Source organism: Saimiri boliviensis, chromosome 21 (genome assembly GCF_048565385.1).
Source record: "Saimiri boliviensis isolate mSaiBol1 chromosome 21, mSaiBol1.pri, whole genome shotgun sequence".
Lineage (NCBI taxonomy): Eukaryota > Metazoa > Chordata > Mammalia > Primates > Cebidae > Saimiri > Saimiri boliviensis.
Window position 1 is genome coordinate 2,713,924 of NC_133469.1, and position 17,074 is coordinate 2,730,997.

Below are 17,074 nucleotides of genomic sequence, written 5' to 3' on the forward strand. Positions count from 1 at the left end.
TGTATATTAGTAGAGACAGGATTTCATCATGACCAAGATGGTCTCGATCTCCTGACCTTGTAATTCACCTGTCTCGGCCTCTCAAAGTGCTGGGATTACAGGCGTGGGCCATTGTACCCGGCCCATGATCAACTTTTAAAGCACCTTTCTCTTGAGACCTGAAGCCCCGCACAGTGACCTGGCCGCATACTGTGCAAAAGCTACATCAGCGAGCACAGACGCGCAGTGAAGAGGAGCGTCTCACCTGGCTTTGGTACTGCCTGAAAGGGTGCCCTCGCCTTTGAAAGCATTTGTTTTGGTGCTATTTCGTTTCATTCCCTTCAAGACAAAATATTTCTGACTTTGGGAATTCTGAAAAATAAGAGAGCAATGGGGTTAGCACAGATTGGCGCACAGATTTTCTTACTCAGCCTATGCTAGCTACAAGAAGGGAGACTTGGGGTTTGTCAAAGAATCCAACGATCTGCAAGCTGCCAGAGAACTGTGCTGCTGGAGGGCTTAGGCAGATCACGTGAATTTCACAGTAAACTGTAGGATTCCCAGGTGGAGGGATTTCATGTGACCACCGTACGACCACCACTTCTCTTTCCATGTCTCAATGCAATACACACACATGCACATACACACCACACACACACACACCACACACACACACACCACACACATACACACCACACACACACCACACACACACACCACACACACACACACCACACACACACACACCACACACATACACACCACACACACACACACCACACACATACATCACCACACACATACACACCACACACATACACACACCACACACACACACACCACACACACACACACCACACACATACACACCACACACATACACACACCACACACATACACACCACACACATACACACCACACACATACACACCACACACACACACCACACACACACACACCACACACATACACACCACACACACACCACACACACACACCACACACACACACACCACACACACACACACCCACACACCACACACATACACACCACACACACACACACCACACACATACACACCACACACACACACCACACACATACATCACCACACACATACACACCACACACATACACACACCACACACACACACACCACACACACACCACACACATACACACCACACACATACACACACCACACACATACACACCACACACATACACACCACACACACACACACCACACACACACACACCACACACATACACACCACACACACACATCCCCAGTGTGGTCCCTTCTGTCTTCCTCACAACAACCAGCAGTAAAGCAGGTGAAGAAGGGGAGGTGGAACTACCATCTCCAGCTCTTGAAACTCTGCTCTGTAACTCAACAAAAGGAGTCACCAAATCAGAGTGGCTTTTCAGCAGTCACATGTTGTAGGGGGTTTGTCCTACCGGTCTCCTGAACACAAACCCTAGCCAGCCTTCCCAGACTGCTGGGACATCCCTTTTGGGACCTCCTCTATACAGGAAGGGCAGCATTCCAAGCAGTTACCAGATACAAGGTGACCCTGAGCTCAGAGTACCAACAACTACAGCAGAAAAGGAGGCAGCAACCTAGCAGTAAAGAGACTCTTAATATATCCAATAAAAACAAAACAAAAATTCAGAGAACACTAGACTAGATAACTAATCCTTCAACGCAAAAACATAGATGTACATCCACAAAAAGCAGCAGCAAACAGGGAATCATGATTTTCCCAAGCAAATAAAACAAAGAACCAGTAACTGATCCTAATGAAACAGTGATGTTTGAGCTGTCTGTCCAAGAATTCAAAATAGCAATTTTAAGAAAACTCCTCTGTGATTTCAAAGATAACACAGAAAACCAATTCAGAACTTTAACAGAGAAATTTAGCAGAGATCGAAATAATTTTTTAACAATCAAGTGGAAATCTTGGACCTGAGAAATACATTTGCTGACCTGAAAAATTCATAAAGACTACCAAGAGCAGACTGGATCAAGAAGAGAAAAGAGTCAGTTAGCTTAACAACAGGCTATCTGAAAATAGTTGGAGGGGAAAATGAAAAAAGAACAAAAAGCAATGAAGATCACCTATAGGATATACAAAATTTCCTCAAAGGATGAAATTTTAAAAAAATTATTGGTATTCAAGGGAATTGATAAAGAACAAGGGGTACAAAGCTTATTCAAAGAAATAATAACAGGAAACTTTGCAAAACCTGAGAAAGATATAAATATCCAGGTACAGGAAGGTCATAGAACAATAAACAGATTTGACCCAAATAAGACTATTCCAAGGCATATAATAAACTCTCAGAAGTCAAGAACAAGAGAGAATCCTAAAAACAGCAAGAGGAAAAAAAGCAAATAATGTACAAAGGAGCTCTTATTCATCTGGTAACAGATTTCTTAACAGAAATTATACAGCCAGGAGAGACAAGAACAAATTTTCAAAGTTCTAAAAGAAAAGAAAAACTGCCATCCAAGAATATTGTATCCAGCAGATATATCCTCCAAATATAAAGGAGAGATATATATATCCTCCAAATATAAAGGAGAGATAAAGTCTTTCCCAGACAAAAGTTGAGAGAATTCACCATCACCAGACCTGTCTTACAAGAAATGCCAAAGGAATTCAATGTGAAAGAAAGAAAACACTAACATTCAGAAAAAACAAAACCAAAGATATAAAATTTGCTGGTAAAATTAAGGAAACAGACAAACTTGGGATACTCTAATACTGGAATTGCGGTGTGCAAAACTCTAGCATGAAGTCTAAAAGATAAACCTCTTAAAAACAATAACAGCTACTGCAACCTGTTGAGACAGGTAATATAAAACTACATAAATTGAGGTAACTAAAAGTCAAAAATGTGGGGCAGATTAGTATAGAGTTTCTTCTTATTTTTTGTTTGTTTATATTCTTTTTTGTGACCTAGGATGAGCTGTCATCTTATAAAAATAATTTGTTATAAGATGTTTCTGTAAGCTCATGATAACTATAATGCAAAAACCTAAAAAGCAACAAATTAAAACATACTACCAGAGAAAATCACTTAACCATAAAGGAAGACAGTAAGAAAAGGAGGAGGAAACTGATAAAACAAACAGAAAAAAGCAACAAAATGGCAACAGTAAGTTCTTACTCATCAATAATAACAATGAATGTTAACTGACTCAGTTCTCCAATTAAAAGGCATAGAGTGGCTGAATGGATAAAGAAACAACACCCCACAATATGCTGCCTACAAGAAACCCACTTCACCTGTAAAGACACACAGAGACTGAAAGTGAAGGGATGGAAAAGGATATTCCATGCAAATGAAAACCAAAATAAGAGCAGGAATAGCGTTACTTTTATCAGATAAAATAGGCCACAAATCAAAGACTATCAGAGCAGTGTGAAGAAGAGGTGAGACAGCCCCTTAGCCAACAAGAAGCCGTGTGCTACCACATCCTAAACCTGGCACCGACATCCGACCGCCATCACCACCACGCCAAAGAGAAATGCTGAAGGGGACATGAAAGAAGATAAAACCAAGGCGAAGGACAAATCACAGAGACCTGCAAGTTTGTCTCCTAAACCTGCTCCTTCAAAGCCAGAGCCCACACCTTAAAAGGGCCCCTACAAAAAAGAGAGAGAAGGTGCCCAAAGGGAAAAAGCGAAAAGCTGACATTGGCAAGAAGGACAATAACCCTGCACAATATGGAGATGCCAAAACAGACCAGGCATAGAAAGCTGAAGGTGTTGGAAGATGCCAGGTGAAGTGTGCGCATTTTTAATAACTGCATACCTCTGATGACTGTACAGTTTGAAATACGATTTTTAATCAAGTTGTATAAAAACGCAGAATTTCATTTTACTTTTTAAGCTATATTGTTAGCACACAGAATACGTCATTGTTGTTTTTTGGGGAATACATCACCTAATAGAATGTCTTCAGAACTACAGTGATGTGGAGAAAACACCTTTCCCTTCTAGTTTTGAGAGGCTTCCTCTTGGGTTCCACTAGGAGGGATTTCCTGGCTTTGACACGCATAGCCACTTTGGCACGAAAGCCTTAAGAAGGGAAAAACAAATTCATTTTCATGTCCTCTTTTCTCTTTCCACCTTCAGCAAAGACTTAATTCCCTTAAACCAAGATGCCTGTTAGGACCTGACCCCCAATAATTGGTTACCAGTGTGTCAGGTAATCTGGGCTTTGCAGAGATGCCCCTCAAAAGAGCAGTGGTTCTGTTTGACTGTGGATCTTCAGATAAATTATCTCATTTCCATTTTACTTCCTACAAGTTATGGTTGGCTCATGAAAAGTTGTTCAATCCTCACTCTGAACTTTCCCTGTTCAGAGGATCAAATGAAGACATCATAAGGTTTGATAGTGGCTTTCTGATTTTTAGTAATCCATTAAAGGGAGTTTGAAAGTTGTTACACACTGTTAGTGATTGTCTGCCCATGTCCTGCTGAAATACCATGATTGGTTATCGAAAGTATCTTTAATAAAGCTGGATATAGTTTGGCCTGGGAAAAAAAATCAAAACCTATCAAAAAAGAAAAGAAGGTCACTATATAATGATAAAGGGATTAATTCAGCAACAATTATAAATATATATGCACCCATGTCAGAGCTCACAAGTACCTAAAGTAAACATCACTAGATCTAAAAGAGACAGACTGTAATACAATAATACTAGGAGACTTTAAAACACTTCACTCTAAATGATGAATAGATCATCCAGATAGAAAATCAACAAAAAAACACTGCCTTTAAACTACATGCTAGACCTAATACGGCTAACTGATATTTACAGAACATTTCACCCACTGCTGCAGAATACACATTTCATTTTCTTTTTCTTTCTTTAGAGATGGTGTCTTGCTGGATTGCCCAGACTGGACTCAAACCTCCTGGGGCTCAAGTGATCCTCCCCTCAGTCTCCCAAGTAACTAGGATTATAGGCATACACCATTGTATCCAGCTAGAATACATATTCTTTTCATCAGCACACGAAATATTCTCCAGAACAGACCACATCTTAGGTCACGAAACAAGTCTCAACAAATTTAAAAAGCATAAATCTTATCAAGTATCTTTTCTGATCACAATGGAATAAAACTATAAATCAATAACAAAAGGAACCTCAGAAACTCACAAACACACAGAAATTAAACAACATACTCCTGAATGACCAATGAATCAATGAAGAAATTAAGAAGGAAATTTTAAAATTTCTTGAAACAAGAAATGGAAACCCAACACACCAAAGTCTGTGGGTTAAAGCAAAAGCAGTGCTAAGACAGAAGTTTATAATCATGAACACCTATGTAAAAAAAAAAAGTAAAAAGACTTCAAAGAAACAACCTAATGATGCACTTCAAGGAACTCAAAAAGCAAGAACAAACCAAACCCAAAAGTAGAAGGAAAGATACAATAAAGATCAGAGGCTGGACATGGTGGCTCACACCTGTAATCCCAGCACTTTGGTAGGCTGAGGTGTAAGACTGCTTGAGGCCAGGAGTTCAAGACCAGCCCTGGCAATATAGTAAGACCCCATCTCTACAAAAACTTTCTTTTAAAAAATTAGCTGGGAGGTCAGGAGTTCGAGACCAGCCTGGTCAACATGGTGAAACACCATCTCTACTAAAAGTACAAAAATTAGCCGAGCGTGGTGGCAGGCACCTGTAACCCCAGCTACCCAGGAGGCTGAGGAAGCAGAATTACTGGAACCCAGGAAGCAGAAAGCTGCAGTGAGCTGAGATCAGACCACTGCACTCCAGCCTGGGCAACGAAGCAAGACTCCGTCTGAAAACAAACCAAAAAAAAAGCTGGGAATGGTGGTAGCATGCACCTGCAGTCCTAGTACTTAGGAAGCTGAAGCTGAGGCAGGATTGCTTGAGCCCAGGAGTTTGAGGCTGCAGTGAGTTATGATCCTGCTACTGTACTTCAGCCTGGGCAACAGAGCCCTGTCTCAAAAACAGATAAATAAATAATCAGAGGATTAAAAAAAAAAAATTGAGACCAGAAAAAATACAAAAAAAAATCAATGAAACCTGAGTTTGTCCTTTGAAAAGATAAAGTCAACAAACATTTGGCTAGACTAAGAAAAAAAAAGAGAAGACCCACGTTGGAAAGGAAGAAGTCAAATTAGCCTTGTTCACAGATGACATGATCTTATATTTAGGAAAAACCTAACACTCCACCAAAAACCTGTTAGAAATGGTAAGTTCAGTAAAGTTGCACGATGCAAAATCAACATACAAAAATTGGTGACATTTATACATCTCAACAGTGAACAAACTAAAAAGGAAGCAATTCCATTTACAATAGCTACAAAGAATATAAAATAGAAATCAATTTAATCAAAGAAGTGAAAGATTGATACAAGAAAAACTATAATAAACACTGATGAAAGAAATTGAAGAGGACACCAAAAAATGGAAAGGTATTTCATGTTCATGAATTGAAAAATTTAGTACTGTTGAAACGGCAATACTACCCACAGCAATTTACACGTTCAATGCAATCCCTACCACAATACCATAACATTCCTCATAGAAAAAGGAAAAAAAGTCCCAAAATTTGCATGGAACCACAAAAGATCCCTAGTAGCCATAGCAATCCTGAGCAAAGAGAACAAAGTGGCAGGCATCATACTACATGACTTCAAAATTTACTACAAAGCTATCACTATCAAATCAGCATGGCACTGGCATAAAAACAGACACATAGAAAAATAGGAACAGAATAGAAAACCCAGATATAAATCCACACATTTACAGCCAACTCATCTTTAACAAAGATGTCAAGAACATACAATGGGTAAAGACAGTCTCTTCAATGAATAGCACTGGGAAAACTAAACAATTATATGTAGAAGAATGACACTAGAGCCCTGTCTCTCACCATACACATAAATAAAATCAAATGGATCAAAGACTTAAATCTAAGACCCGAAACTATGAAACTACTAGAAGAAAACATTGGGGAAATGCCTCGGGACATTGGTGTAGCAAAGATCTTTTGTGTAAGACTTCAAAAGCACGGGAACCAAAGCAAACATAGACAAATGAGATTACGTCTAGCTAAAAGCTTCTGCAAAGGAAACAACCAGTGAAGTGAAAAGACAACTCACAGAATAGAAGAAAACATTTGCAAACTGCTCGTCTGACAAGGGATTAATAACTAGAATACATATATAAGGAGGTCAAACGCTCAACAGCAAGCAAACAATCTGATTTATAAATGGGCAAAATCACGGAATGGGCATTTCTCAAAACTAGACATCCAAACAACCAACAGGTACATGAAAAAATGCTCAACATCACTAATCATCAGAGAAATGCAAATCAAAAGCACAATGAGATATCTGATCCCAGTTGAAATGGATTTTATCCAAAACGCAGGCAGTAACAGATGCTGGCAAGGATGCAGACAAAGGGGAACCCTTGTACCCTGCTGATGGGAATGTGAATGAGCACAGCCACTACGGAGAACAGTGTGGACTTACCTAAAAAAAAAATAAAAAAATAAAAAAAAAACTGAAAATAGAACTACCAAATGATCCAGCAATTCCACTAATGGGTATATATCCCCAAAACAGGAAATCAATATATCAAAAAGACATCTGTCCATGTTCATTGCAGCACAATTCACAGTAGCCAAAACAGAATCAACCTAAGTGACCATCAATAAATGAATGGATGAAGAAAATGTGCTACATACACACAATGGAATAGTATCCAGCCATTAAAAAAATAGTAAAATTCTGTCATTTGTAGCAACACGGGTGGAACTGGAGGTCACTATGTGACATTCTGATTAAAAAGTGAGATAAGCCAAGTATAGAAAAGAAGAATGTTGCATGTTCTCACTCATATGGAGGAGCTCAAAAAGTGGATTCACAAAGATAAGAGTAGATTGGTGGTTAGCACAGGCCAGGAAAGGTAGAGGGGAGCAGAGGATGAAGAGAAGTTGATTAATGGGTACAAATACATAGTCTGATAGAAGAAATAACACTTAGTGTTAGATCAGTAAGGTGACTACAGTTTATAATAACCTACTGTACATTTCAAAACAGCTAGACGAGAAGAATTTGAATGGTTCTAATATAAAGAAAAGACAAATATTTAAGGTGATGGATATCCTAAGTATACGGATTTGATCTTTACAAATTATATGAATGTGTAAAATCCCATGTACCTTGAAATAGGTACATGGATTATGGATCAATAAAAATAAATTTAAAATTTTAAAATAAAAAAAATAGGGTCAGGAGCAGTGGGTCAATGCCTGTAATCCCAACACTGGGAAGCCGAGGTAGGCAGATCACTTGAGGCCAGGAGTTTGAGACTAGCCTGGCCAACATGGCAAAATCCTGACTTTACTAAAATACACAAAAAAATTAGCTGGGTGTGGTGGTGGGTGCCTGTAATCCCAGCTACTTGGGAGCCGGAGGTACAAGAATCACTTGAACCCAGGAGGCGAAGGTTGCAGTTAGCTGAGATCGCACGGCTGCAGCCCGGGTGACAGAGTGAGACTCCGTCTCCAAAAAAAAAAAAAAAACAAAGAAAAGAAAAAGAAAAAGAAAAAGAAGAGAGAGCATTTTTTTTTTTTTTTTGAGAGGAGATATCAGACTAGAATGCAGTGGTGCAATCTCGGCTCATCACAACCTTGCCTTCAGGGCTCAAGTGATCCTTGCACCTTAGCCTCAGCCTCCTGAATAACTGGGACTACAGGTGCGTGCCACCACACCTGGCTAATTTTTGTAGAGACAAGGTTTTGCCATGTTACCCAGGCTGGTCTCAAACTTCTGGGCTCAAGTGATCCTCCCACTTCAGCCTTCCGAAGTGCTGGGATTACAGGTATGAGCCACCACACCAGGCCTGAAATTCAAACTCTTAATTGTGGTATAGAAGGTCATTTACATCATTAACCACCTGGCTTCAGGTGACCCTTCCAGGTGCCATTACCTCCAGGCATGCTACAGTCTTACCTGGTGCTCCCAATACGCAACGTCACCCCTCACTTCTGAGTTCCAGTTCACGCCTGTGCTAAAATTTCCTTCCTTCTTTTGCACCTGGCACACTTCAATAAACCTTTGAAGACTGAGGTTATATCCCCTTCCTTCATGAGACCTTCCTAACGTCCTTAAACAAAACTAATCATGCCTTTACAAAAAGCTTAAGTCTTAGAGGTGTGCTTTGCTAATTGTTTCATTTAATAAAGAAAAGAACATACAGAAGCCCCTCGGAATTCCATCGCTTTGCTGTGGGGCTTCAGAGGTGGTGGGAGGGGAAAGTATGAAGCAGAAGTATTAAATTTTCCCATCTATTCCTCTAGTTCTACCTCAGTTTTCACTTTAATTCTCTGCTTCCAGACCTTTCTGTTGGCCGCTGTTAGACAGCAAATCCCTCCAGGGACGAGGGCTCCACTTACCTTTTTATACCCCACACGGCATAGCATGCAGCAAGCACCCCATTCACCTCTGCTCTTGTGGACTACAGTCATCAACACTAACACCGCCAGGGATAGAAGCTTACACTGATTTTATCCTTGATTTTGAAAGGTAAACAATGTTCTGATTATGACCACGGCACTGTGAGGGGTTCTGTAGCTCACCCCCGACTTTCCACCATCCTCAGCTGAGGTTTTCAAAACAAAGAGAATTTTGAGACATTAATGAATGTGATTACTTCAGAACTTGGTGAGGTAGAAATTGGCAAGGACCATAAAAACTAATACCCCCAAAATAAGCATCAAGTCACAGACCATCAAATACACTTCTTAACCACGGGCAAAAACCCAGTTAGAAGGCTATTTAACTGAGAGATTTGTTTACGTGCCAGAGAAGTACTGATGTCCAGCTTTAAACACATGCTATTTATATCAGAATCCTAAAAGTGCCATGCATCTGCCTTGGCATCCAGAGAAAAAAAATTCAACACAAGAGCAGAAAGTGTGCACAGCCAAACAGAAATGGCACCAGAAGCAAAAATTGTTGGAACTGTATCATGCAGTGGGGTTGTGGAAATTATTACTCGACTAAATTGGAAAAAATTGTAAGCAACACAAAAGGTTTTGGCAGTTAGATCCAAACACTTGAGAAAAATCTTCTCCTTGTCTATACTGATATCAAATGGATGTTCTGTTATATTTTGGGACACATCAACTATCGAGTTCCCTTTATAGCATTCCACAGACTTCCATATATACAACAGCCATTTATCGAGCATTTACACTCTTGAACAGTGGGAAAATCAAAAGCCTTGGCATCAAGCAGGCATGGGGTCAAACTGACTCCACTACCCACCGCAAGAACTTGCAAGTTAATTAACCTCCTCCCGACTCAGTTTCCACATTTGACGAAGGGAGATACAGTTGCCCTTGATAACATGGGTTCCACATCCATGGATTCAACAATAGATCAAAAATATTCAGGAAAAATAAGGATGTTTGTGTCTGTGCTGACCATGTATGGACCTTTTTCCTTGTCTCAATACAGTTTAACTATTTACGTAATATTTACATTGTATTAGGTATTATAAGTAATCTAGAGATAATTTAAAGTATATGGGAGGATCGTGTAGGTTATACGCAAATACTACGCATTTTATATAAGGGACTTGAACATCCATGAATCTAGGTATCTTTGAGGGGATGCTAAAACAAATCTCCCAAAGATACTAAGGGACAAATGTAGTATCTCTCCTTCGAGCAAGTATTCTTAGCATGGAATCAAGGCCCATGTGTGTGTTTTTGTAGACCTCCAGACTCAATGAGATACAAAACTGTGTGAGATGATTTTTCTAGACCACTTCTCAAAAGGCAGGTGACCCCAAAATGGCAAAGGCCACTGCTCTACAGGCCGTAGCTGGATCTCAGGTGACATTCGTAGAGTGCTTGGCATACAGCGAGCTTTAACTATTTGGTAGCTGTTATTCTTAGGCCCTGAGGACATACAGAAATATAAATCAGAGCACTGGGCCAAAAAAAAAAAAAAAAAAAAAAAAAGGTAGACAGTTATAGGTTCACCTCAGAACATCATAATAGCAGAGAAAAACAAACAAACAAATGAGTCCAGAAAAAAACCCAGCAGGAAGAACTGGCAGGGCAGAGACGCCAGGCGTGTCACGGCAGTGAGATGAGCACCGCCTGGTGACCCCCAGTGCTCAGGCAGGCCTTGGCATACGGCAGGTGCTCAGTGAATAATAACTGCTAAGTAAATGAGCAAACCAATGGCTGAAAGCAACCCAGGGCACAGAATAACACCGTTTACAATGTCCCAGAAGAAAAACTAAATTCAGGAGGTGTTACCGAAAACTTACTCTTCAGAAATCTTTCAGATAGTCAACTCAAATGCTCGAGTCCACATTCTCTCCCTGAAGAGTGAGGACGGTAAGCCCATGCTTTTGTCACTGAGCAGTGATCTCGGTCCTTTCAGTAATCTGTGATGAGCCCTGTGAGAAATTTATTTTCGATCTATTTTTCCAGATGAATCAAAAGACCATATTTGCCTGGAAAAAAAGAAATTGTATTACCTTCTATTTTTTTAACTTTGGTTTTTCCATGAGTTGACAAGAAGTTCCAAGCTAAATTTACAGCCCGAGTTTATTAACTGTTACAGATGATCTGAGTACTTTCTTTCCGATACCCTTCTATTCTGTCTGTTTTTAACGATTGTGATTTACAGGTATCTATTTTGCCACATTGTAGCTATCCTTACAAGTCATCTCAAAGCCTTGGCAGGACTTGTAGTTATTTGAGAGCGGTAGAGTACTCACCAAGAACACGGGTTATTGTCCCCGTGTGTGCTTTTATCAGGCCATCCTGGAGCTGGAGCCACACTCACTACAATTTATCAGCTTTGTGAAGTCCCTTAACCTCTCCGTGTCCCTGTGGCGTTTTGTTTCGGTTGTTTGATTGGCTTTGGTTTGTTTTGAGACGGAGTTTTATTCTTGTTGCCCAGGCTAAAGTGCAACAGTGGGACCTCTGCTCACTGCAACATCTGCCTCCCATGTTCAAGTGATTCTCCTGCCTCAGCTTCTGGAGTAGCTGGGGTTACAGGTGCCCACCACTACAGCCGGCTAATTTTTGGCATTTTTAGTAGAGACAGGGTTTCACCATGTTGGCCAGGCTGTTCTCGAACTCCTGACCTCAGCTCATCCACCGGCCTCGGCCTCCCAAAGTGTTGGGATTACAGGCGTGAGCCACTGCACTCAGCTTGTTTTGTTTTTTGAGACAGAGTCTCGCTCTGTCACCCCGGCTGGAGTGCAATGGCATCATCACAGCTCACTGCAACCTAAAACTCTTGGGCTCAAGTGATCCTCCCACCTTGACCCCCTGAGTAGCTAGAACTAAAGGCACATGCCACCAGAGAGATGGGGTCTCACTTTGTTGCCTGGGCTGGACTCAGACTCCTGGCCTCAAGTGATCCTCCTCCCTCAGCCACCCAAAGTAATAGGATTACAGGCATAAGCCATTGCACCCAACCTGCACTTTTTCATAACCAACTTGTGAGGACTAAATTTAAAAAGCACGAAGAACCAAACTGCGTGGCACACAGTTAAGTGTTCAATTAGTATTAGCCAGTAGCAGTATTAGTCGTTGTAGTAGAAATAGAAGTAGTAAAACTGTGAACAAATAGATGGAAAGAAAAAGTAAAAATGGTACCTGGAACATGTCAACAAAATACCAGTGAAAGATCAAAACCAAAAACAGAAAATGAAGCTTTCAATACTGAAAGTATATCATATTCATGTTATCCCTATCCACAGTTTTCTCAAACTTGTCTCTTCCCGCTACACATTCTCTTCCAAAAGGTGACAGTATCCCAGGCAGTGCTGAACTGAAAGTGAATTAGTATGTAAATACTACAAGAATCCACTTGATACAATTCTGCAAGCCTAGACCTGGGATATTTTTATATATTCTTCACAAAAAGATCACTTGTGGTATTTAAAGGAAGACAATGACTGTTAGCTTTTTTTTTTTCCTCACTCACAATTTATTGTTTACATTATGTACTTTATCCTTCAATCCTGGCAAAGGAAGGAGAGATCTGGGGAAAGCTTCTGTGACTCTCAGCACTTACAAACCTCAGACAACCACTCTTGATACGCGGCTGCACAGAAGCTTTACTAAAGCAACTGCCTTGTTAACAGCCAGTGGCCTCCCACCAGATTCCCGATCTAGGCAGGCACCAGGCTACCGAACATCCTCATGGAGCTGGCTCTGTCTCCAGGTGCCAGTCAGCTGCAGGGATCACAGCATGGGGGCCACAGAGATCTCTGTATATGGGGAAGAAGCAGACAGCTGGAACCGCGCAGTTTTCCTTGGAGGAGCGATTTGGTCTCAAGTAAGCACTTATTGACAAATACCATGAACCAAGCATTAAAATGAGCATAGAGGAAGAAGGGCACAGATAACTAAAATAAAATGCTCCTCCTCAAAGAATCGTGCAGTAAGATTGACTGGGAGGCAAATATATTCACATATAATCAAAGCGGCCATTCTGACTCACTTTAATATCCTCAGAACTTAGCCAAGTAAATATCTGCTGAATTAAAGGCAATGGATGAACCGCAGTGTGTGTCAGCAGAATTTATTTACAACATTTCCGTTAAGTTCACCCATTTAGGAGCACACATATACTTTAAGAAACATTATTAAATCATTCTTCTTGAAAATGAAGGCCGGGCATGGTGGCTCATGCCAAGGCGGGCAGATCACTAGAGGTCAGGAGTTTGAGACCAGCCTGGCCAACACGGTGAAACCCCGACTCTACTAAAAATACAAAAAGTAGCCGGGCCTGGTGGTGGGCGCCTGTAATCGCAGCTATTTGGGAAGCTCAAGTACGAGAATTGCTTGAACCTGGGAGGCAAAGCTTGCAGTGAGCTGAGATCGCACCAGTACACTCCGGCCTGGGTGACAGAACAAGAGTCCACTTAAAAAAAAAAAAAAGAAAAAAAAAAGAGAGAAAGGCCGGGCGCGGTGGCTCACGCCTGTGATCCCAGCACTTTGGGAGGCCGAGGCGGGCGGATCACGAGGTCAAGAGATAGAGACCATCCTGGTCAACATGGTGAACCCCCGTCTCTACTAAAAAAATCCAAAAAAACTAGCTGGGCATGGTGGCACGTGCCTGTAATCCCAGCTACTCAGGAGGTTGAGGCAGGAGATTTGCTTGAACCCAGGAGGCGGAGGTTGCGGTGAGCCGAGATCGCGCCATTGCACTCCAGCCTGGGTAACAAGAGCGAAACTCCGTCTCAAAAAAAAAAAAAAAAAGAGAGAGAGAGAGAGAGAAGGAGGAAAGGGAGGGAGGGGAAGAAAGAGAAAAAGAAAAAGAAGTCAGCGTCCTCTTTACAGGGGCAAGACATCCGAAGGGCAAGCTTTGGAGGAGGGGCAGGAGGAGGGGACTCGGACGGCAGTTCCAGGTCAGCCTCGTGCAGGCGGCCACCTCGCACAGTCCCCGCGGCAGGCGGGGTCGTCGCGTGCAGGCCGGCGCGGAGGGCGTCCAAGAGCAGAGCTTCTGCCACGGGGCAGCCAGGGGTTCGAACTCCGGCTCGGAAACGTCCCATGAGAGCCGCGCAAGCGTGGGAAAGCCCCTTCGCCCCACCAGCTTCAGGTCCTCGTCTGTCTACACGCGGGGAGTCCGTCCCGACAGTCACGAGGCTGCCGTGGGCACAACCGACACCAGGGGCCCGAGACGCGTCGTACGCCGGAGACGGAGGGCGTTTCCCGCACGTTTCCCCGCCGGTCCGCACGGAGACGCGGGCAGGAAGGCGTCGCCGCCGTGGGCGCGGCGGACACGGCAGGTGAGAAGCTGCAGACAGGGCCCCGGGACCTGCCGCGCGCCCGGCCCCCGCAGACCGCCGCGAGCGCGCGCCGGGGAACCGGCCGGCCGCTTCCCCGCGTCCCTGAGGGCGGCACCGAGACCCCAGGAGCCGCCCGCCCCGCGGCCCCTCCTCGGCCTGTGGCTCGCGAGGGCGCCCCCCCGAATGCCGCCTTACCCGGGCCCCCTCCTGGACTCTCCGCCGAGCCGGGCCGGCACCCGAGTGCGCGGACCCCAAGCCGAGGGGTCTCCGAGGCGCTGCCCATCCGGCGTCTCTAAGACGCCGTTCCCCCAGCGACGACGACAGCTGCTGATTGGAGAGCGAGCCTGCGCGCCTGGCAAGAAGCAGAACGCTGATTGGACAGCTGAGAGGCGCGAGGAGGGCGCGGGACCAGGTCCGGCGCTGCGGCTCCGCCCCCGGGAAAATTTCCGCCGGAAGTTCCGCCCCCCCAGGGCGCGGGAACCCGGGCGGCCGCCGTGCCGGGAGCGCGTGTCTGTTGCGTGGGCTTCCGCGCGCGCGGGGCGCTCGGCCGGGTCCCGCCGACCCGCTCCGGGCCTGTGGCCGGGGGAAGCCGGCCCGTCCCCGTCTGCAGAAGGCCGGGCGCGCCCACTGGGGCCGCGGTCGGGACCGACGAGTCCGGTCCGCACAGCCCCGGCCGCACCCCGCGCCCTCCGGGAGGCCGAGCGCCGACGGGGCCTCGCGCTGCGCCGCCGGGGAGCGGGTCCGGTCCCGGGTCCGCTCGTCCGCCCGTGAGGACCCGGCTCGCCCGCCTCGCCCGCCGCGTAGCCTCAGCCTCCGCCCCCGTCCGCAGCGGGCACCCGTGCCGTTGGCGTTCGCTCCGCGAACGAGTGATGACTAAGACGGGGCCGAGCGGGAGCGCCACGCGTCGTGCGAGCGCCAGGAACCGCTGTCGCCGGCCCCGCGGAGTGCCTCCCCGTGCCGGGCACTCACCCGTCCTGGGCATGCGCTCGGCACGGAGCTGGGACCTTCCTTTGTCTCCACGGCAGCCCGGCGAGGTAGGTGCTGTGGTTATTCCCACTGTACAGAGAGGAAACTGAGGCACGCAGAGCGTTTTGTTCAAGGACACGCTTTCGGTCAGGGTTAGGAGCAGAACGCGAACCCGGGGAGCTCGGTCCCGGGCGCCCTGCCGCCTTTGCACGGATCCCCGCAGAGGGCTCACGCCCTCCGCAGTCGGGAAGGCACGGGGATCACGGAGAGCCGCGCGGCCGCCGCCCCGTGCCCGCCCTGCAGGTGCTGCGGGTTTGCAGCCGGTTTTCACCACGGCTCTGTGCACCTGCGAGGGTCCCCGAGGCTGTAAGATCGAGTCCGTCGTTATTTCCCAGGCCTCGGGGACGCTGTTACAGACGGAGATGATGCCCTGATGTGGAGAAATAAACAGCAGGGGCGACTCGCCCCTAAGAAGTGAAGTGCTGTTTGCCCCACGTCTGTGAATAGAGAAGGGAGGAAGAGCGAGCCCAGGGCACGGGGCGGCACGCGTCCACACAGGCGGAGAGCCTCTCCCTCCCCGGGAAATCGGCTTCCCCGACTGCTGCCCTTCTGGTAGCCTCATAAAATGGAGACAAGACTCTCTCAGCTGCCCTGCGGAGGAGAAAAATATATATGACATAAAAATAAACGAGGTATAAGTAGCTCTTTTGGAAAAGCTCCTGTGGTTATTTTTTCTTGACTAAAATAGCTGCTTTCCCTCTCGAATATTTACCTTGACAGATGACGCAGCTGCTCCTTTGAGTTCAATCAGCCAGAAACTAAACTGCACATTTTAAACACTGTCACTACAAATTATTGATTATGACTTGTAAACGGGGCCACTGGAGGATCTGTTTGAGGCTCCTCCCTGGAGAGGGGCCCTCCGCAGGCTCAGCACGGCGCCTTGGCATGTTCTCGCCCTCCTTTAAGGGACTGATACACTGTTAAGGCCGTAATTTCCTTCAATAGCTACTGCTTGTTTCCTTTGATGGAAACGAGTCAAATCTAGTCTCATTGCTCCTGAACAAGATTCCATGGTGTCACACACTGGTATTTAGAATTTTAATGAATCCCTGCTGGGCGCAGTGGCTCATAACCATAATCCTAGCACTTCGGAGGCTGAGGCAGGTGGATCACCTGAGGTCAGGAGTTCAAGATCAGCCTGGCCAACATGGCGAAACCCCATCACCACTAAAGATACAAAAATTAGCCGAGCGTGGTGGCAGGCACCTGTAATCCCAGTTATTC

The 17,074-nt window shown here is 45.0% G+C and overlaps 1 protein-coding gene across 8 annotated transcripts in view; it reads right to left on the bottom strand.

Moving 5' to 3' along the window:
* The window catches only part of EFCAB6 (EF-hand calcium binding domain 6), a 274,102-nt gene extending 258,996 nt beyond the window's left edge, over positions 1–15,106 (bottom strand). For 3 of the 8 annotated variants that reach the window (XM_074390946.1, XM_039463214.2, XM_074390945.1), the window contains exons 1-2: positions 15,017–15,106; positions 11,336–11,524 (exon numbers count right to left, since the gene is read on the bottom strand). Coding sequence is in view for 3 of the 8 variants with exons in the window: in XM_074390942.1 (XP_074247043.1) it covers positions 245–315 (71 nt within the window). In the remaining 5 variants the exon portion in view is untranslated. Of the gene's footprint in view, positions 1–244; positions 8,541–9,550; positions 9,653–11,335; positions 11,525–15,016 lie in introns of those variants that run through there. The other 5 variants (XR_012515451.1, XM_074390943.1, XM_074390941.1 and 2 more) reach the window with 3 other exon arrangements.
* Between the last annotated feature and the right edge of the window lie 1,968 nt (positions 15,107–17,074).